The sequence below is a fragment of the Dasypus novemcinctus genome, chromosome 3 (assembly GCF_030445035.2).
Source record: "Dasypus novemcinctus isolate mDasNov1 chromosome 3, mDasNov1.1.hap2, whole genome shotgun sequence".
NCBI lineage: Eukaryota > Metazoa > Chordata > Mammalia > Cingulata > Dasypodidae > Dasypus > Dasypus novemcinctus.
Window position 1 is genome coordinate 35,704,789 of NC_080675.1, and position 21,517 is coordinate 35,726,305.

The 21,517-nt window shown below is 39.4% G+C and overlaps 1 protein-coding gene across 4 annotated transcripts in view; it reads right to left on the minus strand.

Moving 5' to 3' along the window:
- PSEN1 (presenilin 1) overlaps positions 1-21,517 on the minus strand; it is a 95,843-nt gene that overhangs the window by 31,438 nt on the left and 42,888 nt on the right. For all 4 annotated transcript variants that reach the window (XM_004466055.4, XM_004466054.4, XM_058293108.1 and 1 more), the window contains exons 3-5: positions 12,044-12,300; positions 10,970-11,111; positions 76-143 (exon numbers count right to left, since the gene is read on the minus strand). In XM_004466055.4, coding sequence (XP_004466112.1) covers positions 76-143; positions 10,970-11,111; positions 12,044-12,300 — 467 coding nt within the window. The remainder of the gene's footprint in view (positions 1-75; positions 144-10,969; positions 11,112-12,043; positions 12,301-21,517) is intronic.

Here is a 21,517-nt window from a genome sequence, read left to right on the forward strand (position 1 = left end):
AGTACATGACTGTAGTGACATGTGTAAGGGCCAAAGTTTATTTCCAAAAGAGAGACTAAGTATTTTACCACTTACCCTAAGTAAATGAATGAGAAAAAGAACAGCAACAATAGAGATGAAATAATAAGCCAGGCATGGATAACCTAGAAAAGAAAGAGCAGCAATATAATTAACAGATCCCACAACTCTTAAAACTGCACATTACTTACATCAAAAACCTTGTATCTGTAAATGGTATGCTTTCCAAATGGCAGACCACAAAAGACTCTGGAACAAATACATAGTTACATGAACCCTTTGGTGTGGAGTTACTCATAATATAAAACAGAAACCTCAACAAGACCATCATTTCTTTAGAAATATGTGAAATTTTGAAAAGAAAGGAACCTCATATATGGGAGGCAGGTCCTCAACCACTGAGCTACACCCACTCCCCCCAAGGTATTTATTATCAGTGACTGCTAATTCCTTTGAAAGAAAGGGTTTCTTAAAAATTCTCATTTTCTCTTTATAACCATTTTACAGTTTGGTAGAAGTTCAAAAGAATGGCTTTACATGGAAGCTGTTATTGTTTGGACATATAAATGTTACAAACTAACTTGACTATTCAAATAAAACAAATTTAATTTCTAGTATTATATTGCAAAAATATTCCAACATTTTATTTAAAAAAATTTCAAAATAGAGCAAAGTTAAAGAATTTGGGAGTGAACATGAGTATACCACCTAGATCTACCATTCACATTTTGTTGTACTTGCTTAATAACATTTCTATCCTTCTCTCCATTAGTCCATTTTGTTTTTTATAGATACCGAAGAAAACTGTAGACAACTGCACATTTCTCCCTAAACACATCAACGTTAGCAAAATGTTCTAAAGGGAGGAGCAGATGTGGCTCAAGCAGCTGAGTGCCTGCTTCCCACATGGGAGATCACGGGTTCGGTTCCTTGTATCGCCTAGAAAATACAAAAAACAAAAAAAGACACAAAAACCTCAAACCCGCAAAGAAACATAACAAGCAAAACAAAGGAAAAAACCAAATCAGAGGAGCCCACGTGGCTCAGTGGTTGCGTGCCTGCTTCCCACATACAGGGTTGTGGGTTCAATCCCTGACTCCTGGTACCTCAAAAAAAAAAAACCAAAAAAAAACCCCCAATAAACCTTAAGCAGAAGGGAATCTCCTTACTTGTTTCCTATCCCATCATGCTTAAAAGTCTCTGCTTTAGAAATAATCCAAGTTATAAGATATTTAAAAAGCATAGAAAATATTACCCGATGCAAAAGCTTTAAAGGGCAGAAGATGCGCACTGGCATTCCATATTAAACTCTAAACAGAATATTAAATACTAGAAATTCTCATTCCTCCCCCCCCTTTATTAGAGAAGTTGTGGGTTTACAGAACTATTATCCATAAAATACAGGATTCCCATATACCACTCTACCACAAACACTTTGCGTTGGTGTGGAACATTTGTGACAGTTGATGACAGAACGTTCTTGCAATTGTGCTAATAAAGTCAATGGTTTAACTTAGGATTCACTGTTTGTGTAGTACCGTTCCATGAATTGTTTTAAAAAAAAATTTCATCGTTACTTTGTGCAGTCTATTAATATTTCCCCTTATAATCATATTCATATATATGTATACATATATACACATATATATTTTTCAGTGCTGTTAATTGCACTCATAGTGCTGTTCTACCATCACCACTAACCATTACCAAAGCATTTCCACCACTTCAAATAGGAGCCCTATATATTTTAAGCCTTACTTTCCTATTGCCTATTCCCACCCTGTGCCTGGTAATCTATATTCTACATTCTGACTCTTGAGTTTGCATATTATTTCAAATCAGTGAAATCACACAGAATCTGACCTTCTGTCTGGCTTATTTCACTCCACATAATAAGCCAAGATTCATAGATTTCGCATATATCAGGACTTCATTCTTTCCTAGGGTTGAATAATATTCTATTGTATGTATATATCACATTTTATTTATCCATTCATCAACTGATGGATACTTAGGTTGCTTCCATTTTGTGGCAACTGTGAATAACTGGTATGCAAATATCTGTTGGAGACCCTGCTTTCAATTCTTCGGAGTATCTACTTAGCAGTGGAATTGCTGGGTCATATGGTAATTCTATACTTAGTTTCTGAGGAACTGCTGAACTGCCTTTTACAGCAGCTGCAACATTATACTTCATCACCAGCAATGAATGAATGTTCCTATTTCTCTGAATTCTCTCCAACACTTATTTTCCATTTCTTTTCTTTTTTTGGGGGGTAGGGGGTTGGTTTGGTTTGGTTTTTTAATAGCATCCATTCTAAAGGGTATGAAATGGTAGCTCATTCTGGTTTTGGTTGCATTTCCTGATGGCTGAGGATGTTGAGCACCTTTTCAAGTGCATTCTGGCCATTTGTATGTCTTCTTTGGAACAATGTCTGTTCAAGTCTTTTATTCATTTTTTAGTTGGGTTGTCTCTTCGTTTTGAAGTTGAAGGACTTCTTCACATATCCTGAATATTAACCTTTTATCATGGGGAGTACGTGACAGTGTGAAGCTGGTTTGGCCCCAGAAGATCACGTCCTTAGAGTGAATCCATTCTTGTACATGTAAACCTATTGTAGGTAGGTGGGACTGTTTGATGAAATTACTTCAGTTAAGGGTCTTTGATTAGATTGTGTGACCTAGGGTGGGTCTTTTTTTTTAAAGATTAAAAAATTTTTAAAATTTATTTCTCTTGCCCTCACCGTCTGCTATCCATTCGCTGCGTGTTCTTCTGCATCTGCTTGCGTTATCCTGTGGCACTGGGAAACTCTGTCTCTTTTTTGTTCCATCATCTTGCTGCATTACCTCTCCGTGTGTGCGGCACCACTCCTGGGTAGGCTGTGCTTTTTTCACATGGGGCTGCTCTCCTTGAGGGGCGTACTCCTTGTGCATGGGGCATCCCTATGAGGGGACGCCCCTGCGTGGCGCGGCACTCCTTGTGCACAGCAGCACTGTGTGTGGGCCAGCTCACCACATGGGTCAGGAGGCCCTGAGGACCAAACCCTGGATCTTCCACATGGTAAGACAGACGCTCTATCAGTTGAGCCATGTCTGTGTCCCCCTAGGGTGGGTCTTTATTCTCTAACTGGATTCTTTCATAAACTGGAATTGGTGGAGTTGCAGAGACAGAGAAAAACTCCTAGAAGGTGAGAGGTCTCAGGCGCCAGAAGCTGAAAGAAACAAGGCCCAGAGGAGAGGGGAGAGAAAAGCAGATGCTGCCATGTGCCTGACTGCCCACAGCTGCAGCTCAGGAAGAAAGCATCATGGACTCAGAACTGTAAGCTTATAAGTTAATAAATCTCTCCCATAAAAGCCAACCCATTTCTGGTATACTGCCCTGGCATCCTTTAGCAAACTAAAACAGGGTATATAGGAAAAAACACACCTAATGCAAACTATAGACCATAGTCAACAGCAAGACTGTAATGTTCTTCAATTAATTCTAACAAAGGTACCACACTAATGCTGTGTCAGTAATAGGGGAGGTATGAAGAATAAGGAAATTTTTTTTTTTGAGCAATGAAAATGTTCTGAAATTGACTGTGGTGATGAAAGCACAAGTCTGTGATTATACTGAGAGCCACTGATTGTACATTTTGAATGGACTATATGGTATATGAATAAAACGGCTTTTTAAAAAAAAATAAAAGTAAGCAGATTACAGGTTACCAGCTGTGGAGGTAGGGAGGTAGACAGAAGAGAATGGGAGTTAATGTATAATGAATGCAGGGTCTCTGAGTGGGGTGATGGAAAATTTTGGCAATGGATGGTGATGATGGCAGCAAAACATTGTGAATATGATTAATGACACTCAACGGCATACTTAAAAATGGTTAAAGTGGCAAATTTTGTGTTTTATATATAGAGAGATATATATACATATAAAACCACAATTAAAGAATAGAAAAAATAAAAGTATTTTTCTAATATAAAAGCAACATATTCTTTAGAAAATATAAAGACATTACAACAAGAAAATGATTCCTAAAGTTGACTGACATTTTCCTTCAAGGCATGCTTCCTGTTACATGTATAGGCATGTTTAAAGACCTTTTAACAAAATGAGGATCAAGTTTTGGGCAGTTTTACATTTTCCTCTTTAAATTTATTATTTTATTGCACACATACCATCAAATATTTTTTGAAAACATAATTTTGAAACTACTGAATAATAATATTCTACTTACATGGATTAATGCACTATATAATCTTTCCCTTACACATGGAATGCTGGAATTTGTGTTGTGTCCCTTTTATTTTTTTTTCCAATTAAATTAATGCTAGTATGAACATTCTCCTACACAAATATTTTTCTGTGTTTCTAATTCTTTTAGGGGGATTAAATCATAAAAGCAAAATCAGTGAATTAAAGAGAACCAATTTTTTGTAATTACTGATTATTGATACATTTCGGTTTAGTTACTTCACAAAAAAGGTTGGATTAATCTTTATTTAGTCAATAGGTAAATATGTCAAGCTTATTATTTTAATATGCAGTTTATTTTTTATTAGCAAGGTAATACACACATCTATCTATCTATTGATCACTCAGTTTATTTATTGGACCTCTACTCCATAATTTCTCTATTTAGGTCTTTTGACTGTTTTCCTATAGAGATTTCTAAGTGCTCTTTATATTGTAAAAATATTAACCCTTGGCCTATAATAATGATTGTAAATAGTTTCCCTATATAAAATTTTCTGAATTATTACCTGAATTCATGTCTCTTCTGATGAAGACTAAAAATCATCCCTTTTAAAAACTTTTTTAAAGAACATTGGATGGTAAAACAGGCCCTTCTCATTTTGTAAAAATTCCTATTTTAGCTTTACCACCTAAAAGCTCTGAAAAAAAAAAGCTGCTGTTTCACTACAAAACCCTGAATTATGCAAGCCAAAAATCAAGTGACTTTAATAAGTTATAGTTCCATCTATAACATTAATAATTATCTATTTCTACTTTTTCCAGGTTTATTTGGCCTTTTAACTTCTGGTACATCTCATGAACATTGCACAACCAACCACTGACCTGAGAAATCCTCAAGGCTTATTTCCAAACAGGTCCTAGCAAGTGTCTGAACTTCTGACTCAAAAACCAATGTGGGATATACTAGGAGTCAAAGTAAACAACTTGTTTCTATAGAATTGGCTATGTTTGCCAAGGCTTGAACATTAAAAGAACAACAACTGAAGAAGTGTGGAATTCTTGCTGAGTATCAGCTTTGTAAAAGACTGTCTAAAATGAAGAAAACTAAACGATGTACAAAAGTTACAAAAAATTATAACAAGATAGGTTCCAGGTAAAATGGAATAAGCACATTCACCCTGTCTCTCCCACTGAATGCAACTAGAAAACCTGGACAGAATGCATGGAGCAGCTACTTGAGGACTCTAAAGTAAACAGAGGCAGGTGGGTAGGAATAGTACAGAATTAGAAGTTCCACTGAGTGGCAGTGAGCATACCACTTTTTTTCCTCCAGTATACCCTGGCCTGAAATCAACATAACCTAAAATCCAGAGTGGGTATTAGTGACACAATGAATGCTCAAGAAGAAACATGCTTGGAGAGCAGGAAAGGGATCTCCTGGCATTCGGAGTACAGAAATCCCATTTTTCTTCTTTCACTTTTTCACTTTTCTCTCATGTCCAGGCCCCAAACAATCCTGTGTGGCAGCAAGAGCCTAAAAGTCAGAGGAAGTGGAAAGTTCTTCTCTGTTGGGAGGGGCTGTAATTCTGAGAGAGTGGGGCGAATGGCCATTCAGAAAATACAAGGGAGATGAAAGAAAGGGAGAAGCTCGAGAAAGCAACTTCTTTTTTATTTTTTTAAAGATTTATTTTTAAAAATTCATTTCACTCCCCTTCCCCTTCCCCGCCCCCCGTCCCCCCCAGTTGTCTGCTCTCTATATCCATTCGCTGTGTGTTCTTCTGTGTCTGCTTGTATTCTTGTCAGCAGCACCCGGAATCTTTTTTTGTTGCGTCATTTTGCTGCGTCAATTCTCCATGTGTGTGGTGCCATTCCTGGGCAGGCTGCACTTTTTTTGTGCTCAGCAGTTCTCCTTACAGGGCATACTCCTTGTACATGGGACTCCCCTACGTGGGGCACACCCCTGAGTGGCAGAGCACTGCACATGGGCCAGCTCATCACATGAGTCAGGAGGCCCTGGGTTTGAACCTTGGACCTTCCATGTGGTAGGCGAATGCTCCATCCGTTGAGCCAAATCCACGTCCCAAGAAAGCAACTTCTTTAAGCTGTTTATGAATCTCTGAGTTCACCTATGAGGTGCACATGTGTGGATTTGAACTTAAACAATATACACAGATTTGACAAATGAATTACAGAAAGACCACCACTTAAGTCCCAGACTGGTGATGAGATGGCAGCAATGTGTGATAAACTAGTGTAGCACCGCAAATGCCTTAAAAACTGAACCGACATTGTATTCACGGGCCACAGAAGGGTGTTACAAATTTGCTGCCAAAAAACAAAACATCAATATTCTCTGTAGGATTAAAACAAGACACAGAAACTCACAACATCATAATCAAAGTGTCCAAGATGCAATCCAAAATTACTTGGCACACAAGAACTAGAAAAACTCAGCTTGCATAAAAAAAGAATGAATAGACCCCAATGTTGAGATGAAAAGATGTTGGGATTCTAATGATCTTAAAATCAGCTATTATAAAAGTACACTAAGATCAAATACTCTTGAAACGAAAGGGAATGCAGAAAGTCTCAAAAAGAAAAAGAAGATATAAAAAGAAGAAATTTGAAAGCTAAAAAATATAATATCCAAAATAAAAACTCATTGAATGGGCTCACTAACAGAATGCATATGACAGTGAAGTCAGTGAACTTGAAGACAGATCAATAAAAATTATCCAAACCAAAGTGACAAATTAGATTGGAAAACATGAACTGAACCTTAGGGGACCTGTGGGACAATATAACAAAAGGTCTAATATTTGTGACATCAATATCCCAGAAGAAGAGGATAAAGAATGTGGTGCAGAAAAAATATCTTAAGAAATAATGGTTGAAAACTCCCCAAATGTGGAAAACACAAAACCTAGATATTCATGCAGCTCAGCACACCCCAAATTGGATAAACACAAAGAAATCCTCACACAGTCACACAATTAAACTGCTGAAAACTAAAGTTAAAAGAGAATCTTTAAAATGACTAGGGGATAAAAAGTCACATTATAATGTGACTGTGGATGTAATCTAAGTATCTTCAAAAAAATAAAGTCATGTGCTGGTCATTAAAAAAAAAAAATGACTGTGGACTTCTCATCACAAACTAAAGAGGGTGAAAGGAAAAATACATCTTTTAACATGCTGAAAGAAAAGAATCATCAAGACAAAATTCTATGCCAGTGAAAATATCCTTTGGGAAATATGTGAAATAAGAACATGCTAAGTTGAAGGAAAACTAACAGAATTTGAGGTCAGGAGAACTGCTCTAAAAAAACTGCTAAAGGCAGTTGTGCAAACAGATGGGAAATAATACCAGAAGGAAACTTAGAACTTGAGGAATGAAGAAAGTATGGTAAATTTCTGGGTAAATATAATAAATTATTCTTCTTCTACTGAGTTCTTTAAAATGTTTGACAGGTTAAAGCAAAAATTATAACACTATCTGATGGGATTTTCAATGAATGCAAATGTAATATATAATACAATGATAATATTAAGAGAGGAAGGTATACATGATGGTAAAGTTTTTACATTCCTCTTGAAGTAGTGATATATTGATTCTAAGCATAGAGTGAGAAGTTAATGGGAAATAGATATGTTGAAGAGTCCTATAACTATTAAAAAATGTGAATTTACAGTCTTAAATCTTCCAAAAAGAAAGGAAGGGAGAAGGGAGGAAGAAAATTTCAGGTACGAGTAGTTTCACAGGCAAATCTCACCAAACATTTAAAGAAGAAATAGCATTGTTTCTATGCAATCTCTTCTAGAACACAGAAGAGGGAACATTTCTCAACTCATTTTATGAGACTGCCATTATTACACTGCTATCAAAGTCAGCCAGGGAAGCAGACTTGGCCCAATGGATAGGGTGTCCGCCTACCACATGGGAGGTTCACGGTTCAAACCCTGGGCCTCCTTGACCCGTGTGGAGCTGGCCCATGCACAGTGCTGATGCGCGCAAGGAGTAACGTGCCATGCAGGGGTGCCCCTGCGTAGGGGATCCCCACGTGCAAGGAGTGAGCCCTGTAAGGAGAGCCACCCAGTGCAAAAGAAAGTGCAGCCTGCCCAAGGATGGCGCCACATACACAAAGAGCTGACACAACAAGATGATGCAACAAAAAGAAACACAGATTCCCGGTGCCGCTGATAAGGATAGAAGTGGTCACAGAAGAACACACAGCGAATGGACACAGAGAGCAGACAACTGGGAGGGGGGCTAGAAGGGGAGAGAAATAAATAAAAAATAAATCTTTTAAAAAAAAAAGGCAGGCAAGTACAGATAAGAAAAGAAAATACAGATGCAAAATCCTCAACGAAATATTGCAAATTTAATCTAGTAATATAAAAAGAATAAAATACCGCAACTGTGATTTATCCCAGGAACGCAAGACTGGTTCAATCTCCGAAAAAATCAATCAACATAAGCCACCATTTTATAGTCTAAATTAGAAAAACCATATAATTGTGTATAACTTTCACCTTGGAATAGAAAGGAATTTCCTCAACCTGACAATAAACCTACAATTAACATCACACTTAGTGGTGAAAGACTGAATGCTTCCCCCCTTAGATTGGGAACAATACAAGGATGTCACTCTCATCCACTTTTATTAAAGACAGTACTAGAAGTTCTAGCCAGTGCATTAAGGCCTCTCTGGGACTCTCCTTTGTTTGAACCTTTCCACATTTTCCATTTATACTACAAACTCTTAAAGTAGCAAAAGACACAGGTAACTAGAAAACTATGGAGACAGATATAACTATGAAATTCAACATTTTTAAAAAACATTTTATTTTGAAATAATTAAAAAAAGAAAGTTCACAAAAAAAGAGAGAACTCCAAATACCCCCTACATCAGCTTTTACCAAGTTTTTCAGTCTTTCACTATTAAGTATGAGGTGAGCTGTGTGTTTTCATATATCTGTCCTGTTTTAGTTTGCTAAAAACTGCTGGGGGCTATTGATGGAGATGGTTATTTCATTCTTTAATTACTGTTTTGTTTTCTCCTTTGTATCTGAACTACCTTTAATTTAATATCCATTGTTTCAAGCTCTGTCATTTCTGTAGTACCTGTTAGTTATTAGTATTTATGTGCATCAGGAGTGTACACTCATTGTTCAGTATGTTTTATTTGTAGTAAACTGCTCTCCAAAGATTTCCTTTTGAAAACGACCCCCTTAATTTTTTACATTCCTTACTGTTTTACTAAATATTAAGTGTTCTTTGACAATTTTGATTCTCACGTTTTGGGGGAGGGGTGCGGACAAAAATAAAAAGAATCTGTCATTACATCAAAAAGTTTGCTTAAGGGAAGAAGACTTGGCCCAGTGGTTAGGGCGTCCGTCTACCACATGCGAGGTCCACGGTTCAAACCCCAGGGCTCCTTGACCCTTATGGAGCTGGCCCGTGTGCAGTGCTGATGCACGCAAGGAGTGCAGTGCCACGTGGGGGTGTCCCCCTGTAGGGGAGCCCAACGCACAAGGAGTGCGCCCTGTAAGAAGAGCCGCCCAGCCCGAAAGGAAGTTCAGCCTGCCCAGGATTGGCACCGCACACACGGAGAGCTGACACAACAAGATGACGTAACAAAAAGAAACACAGATTCCTGTGCCGCTGACAACAACAAAAGCGGACAAAGAAGAACATGCAGCAAATAGACACAGAGAACAAACAACTGGGGCAGGGGGCAAGGGGAGAGAAATAAATAAATGAATCTTTAAAAAAAAAAGTTTGCTTAAAACTCACAGATCAAATCAATGACAGGACAACCATTTTAATATACACCATTGGAGATCTGCTTAGTTGTAAATAGCCTAATGCTCATATGGAAAAATAAATCAGTGAACAATATTTTTAATTGTAAAAAAACAAAAACAAACAAACAAAAAAAACCTGCGAGCAATATACCAGAAAAGGATTGGCTTTTACAATGGGAATTTATTAGGTTAAGAATTTATAGTTCTGAGACTGTGAATATATCCAAATCAAGGCATCATCATCAGAGATGCTGTCTCACAAAAGGTCAGCTGGACTGCTACCATGTGGCAAGACACAAATGGTAGTTCTCCCATCTGGGTCTCTACTCCAGGATTCTACACCAGACTTACTTTCTCCTGGAGCTCAGCTGTGGGTGATGGGGCATATGAATCATCTCTCCCCTCTCCTCTAAGCTTCTTCTCCTTCAGCCTCTTGGGGGCCTCTTTCCATGCCTCTGTGCTCTGCTGATTCCAGCCTCTGGCCTCCGGGACCTCTCCCTCCCAGCTTCTAGGGGTTTCTCTGTCTCTGCCGCTTTTTCTCTATGTGTCTCTGTGTTTAGTCCTCTGGTGATAGGACTGAGACCCACCCTGGGTCACACAATCCAAACAAAGGCCCCCAACAGAAGCTATTCAATCAGAGTTTCCACCCATAGTAGGTTTATATGCACAGGAATGGATTAGCTTTAAGAATATGATTCTTTTCTGGGATCCACAAAATCTTCAAAGTGACACAATGCATTTATCATGACAAGGAAGTTCTCTTCTACGTTTAGTGTTTGAAGTATTTTTATCAAGAAGGATGCTGTGTTTTGTCAAATGCCTTTTTTGCATCAATTACAATGATCATATGGTTCTCCTTTTTCTTTGCTAGACCAAGTAAATTATCCATTACAGGGAAACACAATCATTAAAAGAACATGGTGAAAAGCAAAGCTCTGTGTGTCCCATGCTCACCTTATAGCACCTGTATTTATAAAGAACCACTAGGAGGATAGTCATGACAACAATGACGCTGATCATGATGGCAGCATTCAGAATCGAGTGCAGGGCTCTCTGGCCCACAGTCTCAGTGTCTTCTGTGAACGGGGTATAGATTCTACAATAAAACAAAACAAAAAAGCCCCAGGTAGGTGTTAATGGATATCACAAACCACATATGCCTTCCAACACCAGAGATTTGTTTTTCCTTGATTCAATTAATATCCTGTAAGTCATTTTCTTATATCTCATGTTCAAGAATTTTTAACCTTTGAAAAAAAGCTATACTCTAAAATAAATGCTTCAAAATAAAAGGAAATATCTAAAATAGAGATGAATTTACATTTGACACAGGCTCTGGCTCCATCTAGTGGATGCTTTATATTGAAATAATTACCTCATCAAAAATTTTTTTTCCCCCCACAGCTTATTAGTGATTTGTCCTAGAACCAGATTCTGCCACATACACTACCTAGGCTACAAGTGGTTGTCAGAGAAAGGTGATTATGGCTCTCACAGAGCTTACAATAGAGAAGGAATCTGGGCATTAAATAAGTAATGTAAATAAATACACATTTGCAAATCATGAAAGTGAAAAGAACAGTTTGCTATAAGAAATAATACTAAGAAGGACCTAATTTTGTGAGAAGGATTGAGAACCTAAGAGTCCAGCCAAGATGAGAACGGTAGTTGTAATTAACCCAGAAAAGTTAGAAACGGAAAGAATATTCCATGCAGAAAAACAATGTACCCAATGGCCGAGAGGTAGGAAAGATCACTATTCGACTCTTTACTGCTCAATTCCAGATAAATTCAGACCTATCTAGTGACACCACACAGGACAAACAATTCTGTAGCCTTCATTTTCTCCACTTACAGAATCAGACAGTAAATAACCCCTTGCTCTCTCAACGGTTTCTGGCTACCAAAAAGAACGAACTCTTTAGCCTTCATGCCCTTTCAGTGCAGAGGCCTTTATGGTAATGTCAACATGCCATGAAGAAAACCTCAATGGCCTTGAGAATGAAAAAACAAAACGCCCATACATACAGCTGCCCATCCTTCCGGGTATAAAAGCTGACTGATTTGATGGTAGCCACAACCACCACCATGCAGAGAGTCACGGGAACAAAGAGCATGATCACGTGTTTGGCACCATATTTCAGCGTCAGCTCCTCATCTTCTTCTTCATCTTGTTCCACCACCTGCCGTGCATTCCCCTGGGCTTGTCCATTAGACAATGGCTCAGGGTTGCCACGCCGCCGCCTCTCACCGTGCTCATGATGCTGCCGTTCTCTACTGTCATTCTGAAAGCATAAGAAAAACTCTTTAAGTAAGCCCAACTCTCAATGGGATTAAGGTATTCTATTCTAAATCAAACAGAAAAGCTAACAATTAAATCTGGGATTAACAACAGGCCCACCTTTACTTGAGTTCTAAAATCAAAAGAAAGAAAGAACCAGAACCAACTTGTAGGATTTACGCAATTTCAAAGTCTAGATTATCTACTACAGTTCCCTGAAGACACATGTTCTCCCTTTTACCTGGATCTTGGTTTGCCTCATTCTCACTTTCCATTCTCAACCTAGTACATTTCTCAACCTAGTACAATTCTCAACCTAATACAACTCTACTCATCTTCTGAGGTTTGACTTAAATAGAGACTCCTGCATGAAATCCTCTTTATTTGCTATTGCTGCAACCAGAGTAATTTCACCTTTTTAATTCAAAAAGCACTTTCTGGGGTGCAGTGGTGGCTCCAGTGATTGGGTGTCTCCCTCCACATGGGAGGTCCCGGGTTCGGTTGATTCCCAGTGCCTCCTAAAATAAGATGAGCAGACAGTGAGTGCAAACAACAGGGAGGGTGGGGACGGATAAATAAATAAAATAAATCTTTAAAAAAAAAAAAAAAAGCACTTTCTACCTGTGGTTCCATACCATTTATACAAGGAACTGTCTTACTTACATCTAATTAATTAATTAATTACATCTATCTATCTATCTATTTTGAGGGCCGAGGATTGAACCCAGGACCCTGTATGTGGGAAGCTACTAGTGTCCAAACACTGAGCCACATCAGTTCCCCTGAAATGGTTTTCTACTTTTGGTTGGTTATTTTTTCTTTGTTTTTATTTTTAGGAGGCACTGGAACCAAACCCTGGATCTCCCATATAGGAAGCAGGTACTCAACTGCATGAGCCACATTTGTTCTCCCTTCATTATTAATGACTTCAAAATCCTTGCAGTGATGTATAAGAGAGTGCTCTGCTTACAACTGCATGTAAATCTACAATTATCTCAAAAACATTATCATTTTAAAAATTCTTGCAAAGACAAACTATGCCTTAAACAATTCTTAGATTCTACTCTCCTAAGACCCTTAATCCAGGCACCATTTTTCTTTAACTTTATCTTTCCCTACTTTTCAAGTTCAGCATCTTTTTTTGTATCTCTATTCATATCCTAAAACTCAGTTTTTGTAAAGGGTAGAAGGACTAACAATAAAAATAATAGATAACAGAGGAGGGGGGGAATAACAGTCACCCCTCTTTCTCACAGGTAAGGAAATAGCACAGGAGATGAAAGTAGGTGATAGTCACCGGTGCTGGTAAGATACAATTAGCTTGGGTAGGACAGTTTTCTGAGGAAGATCATTTGAGAACACTTCATTCCTGCACCTCATTTTTGAGCACAGAGTATAAATATTACTATAAGTAAACAGATCATACATTTAACAATAGTTTAGATGATAATGTACAAAGCAGCTTAAAATTATATAAAAATATATAAGTGCTTTACACTTAATTCTCATAGCCACCCCGTTATCACTATTGCACAAATGAGGAAAAAGTCACAGGTAGTAAGTGTTCCACACAAGGCTTGATTGAGCCAGGTTGGCCTGACTCCAGAAATCAAGTTCTTAATTTTTTAAAAAATTTCTCCCCCCCCCCCCAGTTGTCTGTTCTCTGCGTCTCTTTGCTGCATCTTCTTTGTCCGCTTCTGTTGTTGTCAGCGGCATGGGAATCTGTTTCTTTTTATTGCGTCATCTTGTTGTGTCAGCTCTCCGTGTGTGTGGCACCACTCCTGGGCAGGCTGCACTTTCTTTTGTGCTGGGCAGCTCTTCTTATGGGGTGCACTCCTTGCGCGTGGGGCTCCCCTACGCCGGGACACCCCTGCGTGGCAGGGCACTCCTTGAGCGCATCAGCACTGCACATGGGCCAGTTCCACACGGGTCAAGGAGGCCTGGGGTTTGAACCGCGGACCTCCCATGTGGTAGACGGACACACTAACCACTGGGCAAAGTCTGCTTCCCAAGTTCTTAACCATTCTTTTTTTATTTTATCCCCTCTCCCCCAGCCATGCTGTTTGTTTTTATTTTTATTTTTATTTTTGCTGTCTGTGTCCACTCACTGTGTGATCTTCTGTATCTATTTCTCTTTTTGTCTTCTCTTCTTGTTTTTCTCCTCCAGGATTAACTGGGTTTTGATCCTGGGGACCTCTGATGTGGAGAGAGGTTCCCTGTCACCTGCACCACCTCAGTTCCTGGTTTCTGTTGTGATTCACCTCTCTCTTGTTGTGTCATCATCTTGCTGCGTGACTTACTTGCATGGGCACTGGTCACCAGGCAGGCAAACATTTTTTTTCACCAGGAGGCTCCAGGGATTGAACCTGGGTCCTCCCCCACATGGTAGGCCGAAGCCCAATCACTTGAGTCACATCCACTTCCCTCTTAACCACTCTTAACTTGCTCTTCACTTGTTGAAACAACATAGGGGGAAGCTGAAGTGGCTCAAGCGATTGGGCTCCATTATCATCTACCATACGGGAGGTCCAGGGTTCGATTCCCAGAGCGTCATGGTAAAGGTGAGCTGGCTTGAGTGGAGAGCTGGTGTAGTAAAATGACACAACAAAAAGAGACACAGAGGAGAAACAGTAAGAGAAGCAGCAGACAAGGGAGCTGAGGTAGCACAAGAAATTGAGCGCCTCTCTCCCACTCTGCAAGGTCCCAGGATCAGTTCCCAGTGCCGCTTAAAGAGAAGACAAGCAGACACAGAAGAACACACAGCTAATAGACACAGAGAAGAAACGGGGGGGGGGGGGGGGACGACAGTGTATAAATAAATAAATCTTAAAACAAACAAACAAAAAAGATAGGAATATGATCCTAAAAAAACAAATAAATTTTACTTTCAATATATTTACCCCACCAGTAATTATCAAAATTCTACTCTATTTCAGGTACCTTGCTGTAGCAATACTGAAGTTAATAAGATCTAGAATACTGAAATTAGTAAGATCTAGACCCTGCCCTTATAAAGTTTATAAGTTACTTTTAATCTGAGATAAATATTTTATTAGAGGTATGAACAAAGTACTACAGGAAATGAATAATTCTTTGTGGTCAAGAAAGGCAACATACCAGATAGGATTCTTGGGCAGGACTTTGAAGAGTGAGTGGAGAGAGAATGGGTTCAATGCAGAGGCAACATGATGAGAGGTTCAGGGTGTAAAGGAGAAGAGCAAGGCCTATTTGGAAAACCAGCGAATACTCCTGATCCTGAGGTGGCTGGAGAATAGGGTTTGTCAGGTATGGTGACAAGGAAAGGGTGGGAACAGGTTGTAAATAAACTAGTTTGCATGCCAAGGACTTTAGACTTTACTTTGTAGTTAACAGAAAGTCATAAAAATTGTTAAGGTTGAGGAAGTGACACAATCAGCTCATGTTTCACTTTTAAGAAACTTGTGAGTGGTGACGGAAAACAAATATAAGAAAGATGTTACGGATGTAAAATTGACAGAACTTTGTGGTAAATTAAATGTGAAATGGTCAGGAAGGAATCAAGAAGGACTGTGGTTTCTGACATAAGGGCCTAGAGAGATGGTGATGGCACAAGAAGGTGGGCAGGCTGGAGGAGAGAAGAGAAATTTTAGTTTGGGTGAGGGGAAAATTTCAAGTATCTGCATCCAGTCAGGAAAGTACCAAGGCAGCTAGCAATAGGAATTTTAAGCTCAGAAGAGAGTTGAGGGAAGTCACATAGAACTCTGCATAGCCTTATTGGTCATTAATGTAATAGAGATGTGGAAGGAAAGGACACAGATTGAGAAGATGATCAGAGAGAGAACCACGAAAAACCCTTCGGCTTAAGTAGTAGGTGCTGGGAGAAAAAAGAGATTAAGAATAGAGGATGGGAAACGGACTTTGGCCCACTGGTTAGGGCATCCGTCTACCACATGGGAGGTCCGCGGTTCAAGCCCCGGGCCTCCTTGATCCGTGTGGAGCTGGCCCATGCGCAGTGCTGATGCGCGCAAGGAGTGCCCTGCTACACAGGGGTGTCCCCCGCGTTGGGGAGCCCCATGTGCAAGGAGTGCACCCATAAGGAGAGCCGCCCAGCGCGAAGGAGGGAGCAGCCTGCCGAGGAATGGCGCCGCCCACACTTCCCGTGCTGCTGACGACAACAGAAGCGGACAAAGAAACAAGACGCAGCAAAAAGACATAGAAAACAGACAACTGGGGGAGGGGAGGGGAATTAAATAAATAAAAATAAATCTTTAAAAAAAAAAAAGTCAGAAAAAAAAAAAAAAGAATAGAGGAGATGGAAGAAACCCAGAATCAATGTATCACAAGCCAAAGGAAGCGCACATGTCAGGTCAAAGTACAGAGTGTCAGTTGGAGGAAGAGAATGGAAATACAAGACAGGGTGACAATAACTCATAGAATAGGGTAGGGAGATAGGAGAAGAACCAAAAAAAAAAAAAAAAAAAAAGGAGGGGGAGAGATAGAGGGAGGAGCTGGCCTTGTAAAGGCACTGGTGCCCTCCTCTTCACTCTGGAGTTCAGGAAGGACTCTTTGACTTTACAGAAAATACGTGAAGACTTGGCCCTTTACAGAATGGAAAGGAAACAATTCCCCAGGCGTAAAAGGCAGACGTATATACACCACCCATAAAGAAAAATATTTTTTTCTGAACATAAGTCACTAGAGTGGCCAAAGTCCAGGACAATTAGGATTGTAAATGGTAATGAGGAAGGCAAATCTGGAGGATAGGGACAAAGACTGCTAAAAGGTGAGGAGCAGGAGAACTGAGGGAATCCACATTTCTGTTTTCTCAGAGGAGGCTTAGATTAAGCCATCTGCTAAGAATGTGAGGTTTGTGACTAATGTCCAGCAATACAATTTTCACCAACCTGGTGGGTTGATTAATGTTCAATATAAATGAAAATATAAGTAGTAATAGCTTATTTTTATATAGCATTTGATAATTTACAAAGCATTCTACATTATCTCATTCAATCTTCTCAATGCCCTGGTATTGGTAAATGAACACGAAAGAAACTTGTTCAAAATCTCACAGTAGGAAACAGTAGAGGCAGAAATCAAATCTAAATCTCTTCAAAAAAGTGTTTCCTACAGCACCACAGCTGCCCTATTGGGCTATAGGAACGGTTTAAGTGGGTACGACTAGTATGAAAGATGCAATTATAATGTGCTCATTCACAGTACTCAACTGGATGTTCTGGTTTATAATGTACAGTAGCCAACCCCATCCCACCTCAACTCACACAATCATTCACACAAATTCCTCCTCTTTGGAGTAGCACTTTGGATACTATTTTAAAAAAAGGATTATATGTTTTAATTTTTAAAAAGAATAATTTATTTAAACATGTGGTTCTAAAGTAAAAAAGCATTTAGCTCTTTCTGCCTAGAGGAGGCCATACCAAATCTCAGTGTGTATTTCTGTCCTTCTCTCCCATTTCTTAGCAAGCTCTGTTCTTTTCCCCTGTTTCCCAATAAGTTATTTTTACTGGCCTTAAAAAAAAAGGCATTTAAAAAATATACAATAAAAGTCTCCCTCTTCAGTATCTTCATAGTTCCCAATCCCTCCAGGTTACCACAATTAGTGAATTACTGAGAATCCTTTCAAAGTTCTTTATGAATACACAAGCCAATCTAAATATATATTTTCACCCTCCTTCACTTTTTCTTTTTTTTTTTTTTTTTAGGTAGTGGGAATTGAACCCGGAACCTTATATATGTGAAGCAGGTGCTTAACCACTGAGCAAAACCTGCTCCCCAACATATTCCAGTTTTTTATGCAGATTATAGCACACTAAACACATTATTCTGTACTTTGCTTTCTTCAATTAACTATGTATCTTAGAGATGTTCTACATACACGTTAGTACATAAAATACATCTTCATTCTTTAAAAATGTTTAACTAGCTACATAGGCAACAACTGAATGTTCCATAATTTATTTAACTAATACCCTAATGATGGACATACAGCTTCTTCACATTTTTTGCCATTATCAACAATGCTGCAATGAATATCCCTATAAGACAATTCCCATGTATGAATATATTTGTATAATAAATTCCCTTAAGTATAAATGCTGGGTCAAAGAATATATGTGCATTTGAAAATCTGATATAAATAGCCAAATTACCCTCCACATATGCTGTACCAGTTTACAGATTCAGCAATGAAGGAGAGTGCCTATTTTACCACACCCTTGCCAACAATATGCCTGGCCTTTCTTTTCTATGCCCTATGTGCCTTTTTTGCATAGGTAAATTTTTTTTAGGAGGTACTGGAGATTGAACCCAGGACCTTGTACATGGGAAGCAAGTGCTCAACCACTGAGTTATAATCACTCCACCAAAGCTAATTTTAACCTGCATCCTTTCACTGTAATAAACCATGACTGTGAGTTCTGTGAGTCCTTCTAGTGAATAATTAAGTCTGGTGGTAGTTCTGGAGATCCCCTGAACACAGCTCTAAACTGAAAACTATAAAACATTCCTAAGAGAAATTAAAGTACTAAATAAATACAGAAATGCTGTGTTCATGGACTGGAATGCTCAATATTGTTAAGGTATCAATTCGGTCCCCTATCTCCACACCATCCAATTGATCTACTGATTCAATGCAATTCTAAAGTCCCAGCAGGTTTCTTTTTTTGGAGGGGGGTTAGAAAGTTCATATGAAAATGCAAAAGATCTAGAATAGCAAAAACAATTATGAAAAAGAACAAAATTAGAAGACTAATACCCCTTGATTTTAAGACTTATTATACAATTACAATAATCAAGAAAAGGTAGTATTGGCACAAGGATAGACAAATAAACCAATGGAACAGAATACCAAGTCCCGAAACAGAGCTATACATATATGGTCAACTAATTATTTTTTTTTATCCCCCCCAACCCTTGCGGCTTTTTTGCTTGCTGTCTGCCTTCTGTGTCCATTTGCTGTGTGTTCTTCTGTGTCTATATTTTATTTTTATTTATTAATCCCCCTCCCTTGTGGCTTGCTTGTTTGCTGCTCTCTGTGTCCATTCGCTGCATGTTCTGCGTTTGTTTTTTTTTGCTTGCCTTATTTTTAGTTATGTCACCTTGCTGAGTCAGCTATCCACAGTACTTGTGAGCCAGGTGGCACTCAGCGGTACTTGCAGGCTGGTGGCTCTCCACAGCGTGTGGGCGAACCTGCCTTCACAAGGAGGCCCCAGGACACAAACCAGGGCCTCCCCCTCCCATACGGTAGACAGGAGCCCAACTGACTGAGCCGCAGCTGCTTCCCCAGTCAACTAATTTTTGACAAAAGTGCAAAGGTAATTCTGTGGAAGGTAACGTTTTAAAATAATTGGTGCTGAAACAATCACATATCCATACGCAGACTGTATAAAATCCATACCTCACACTGTATAAAAAAATTAACTCAAAACGGATCATAAAACTATGTAACACCTAAAACTATAAAGCTTCTAGAAGAAAATATAGGAAGAATCCTTTGAGGAAATTAGGCAAATATTTCTTAACTATGACACCAAATACATGATCTACAAAGGAACAACTTGATAAATGGAACTTCATAAATATTTAAAACTTCTGCTCACTCAGACACACTGTTAACAGAATAAAAAAACAAGCCACAGACTGGGAGAAATTATTTGCAAAGCATATATACGACAGAGTACTCGTATCCAGAATATATAACGAACTCTCAAAACTCAGTAATAAAGATGGGAAAAAGCCAAGGAACCTAAGGGGTGCCAGCTAGCTGAGCACTACTGATGCTGGGAGGAAGCAAGCCTTCTAACCAACACCTTAATTTGGAGTTCTGTCCTCTGAAAATTTCACCTTTCCTGGGCTGGCTCTCTGCCATACAGGCATCTGAAATGCAGTAAACAATGTCACTGGATGCTGATTAGTACTAAAGTGGACTCAAAGCCCCGTCCTGGTAAAATGGAGGAGCGAGAAGCTTTAAGGCCCCATCCACTAACAGAAGCTCTGAACAACCAGCAAGAACTGGCAGAAACATCTTTCTCAAAATCCAGAAAACAGGTAAAGGACTGCAGTAATAGAGCAAACGCTGAATCAAGAAAAAAACTATTTGGTTTGACCTATGTATCTTTTAAAAAAAAAATTTTAAAAAAAGCAAAAGACTACACTTCTGGGAAGATGGTGGATTAGAAAGACATGGTGAGGGAAGTGATTATGGCTCAACTGACAGAGAGTCTACCTACTATATGCAGGGTCCAGGGTTCGATACCCAGGGCCTCCTGATCCGTGTGGTGAGCTGGCCCATGTGCAGTGCTGCCATGGACAAGGAGTGCCGTGCCATGCAGGGGTGCCCCCTGTGTAGGGGTGGCCCATGCGCAAGGAATGCGCCCTGCAAGGAGAGCTGCGCCCTGCAAAAAAAGCGCAGCCTGCCCAGGAGTGGCGCCACACACACGGAGAGCTGACACAAGATGACGCAACAAAGAAAAGCGACATTTTCCCAGTGCTGCATGACAGGAATGCAAGCGGACAAAGAAAAACACACAGTGAATGGAGACAGAGAGCGGACAACAGGGGAAGAGGAGAGGAATAAATTTTTAAAATCTCAGCAGAATTTAGGGTTTCACTGTCCCCACTGATATCATCATCAACCCATATGTCTCCATCTCAATCCTCAGTGTTGCACTCCTTTCCAATCAATGCCCTCACTTTAACAGCAGACATCCTTGGAGGTTGAGATTTTAGTTTCCATTGTAACTCTGCTACTTCTACAATGAGACTCTGAGTCTGGTTTTCAGAGATCTCAAATCCATGGCTGCACAAAACAAGACTTTCTTTCAGAGCACACATAGAAATGTTCACATCATTCATGTGGCATTTAAGTTGCAAATTTGAAGGCTTAAGCTCATACTAGCTCCACAAAACCCAGAGGGGTACTGAAAACACTGGAAAGGGACTCAGTGCCCTTGAATCCAACTAGAGCAGAGAGTCAATTGCAAAAATGCCAGAACCACTTCAGAAATCTCATTTTTAAGATTCTGTTTCTCAAAAACCACTCCCAGTACCAAGCTGTATTAGTAAGGGCTCTCTAGGGAACCAGAACCAACAGGGGTATCTGTAAATAGTATGACATTTTATAAAATTCCCTCACACGACTCTGGGTTGCAGAAGCCCAAATTCTGCAAGGCAGGCTGCAAACCAGGAGCTCCAATGAAGGGCCTTGATGAGTTCCCTGGAGA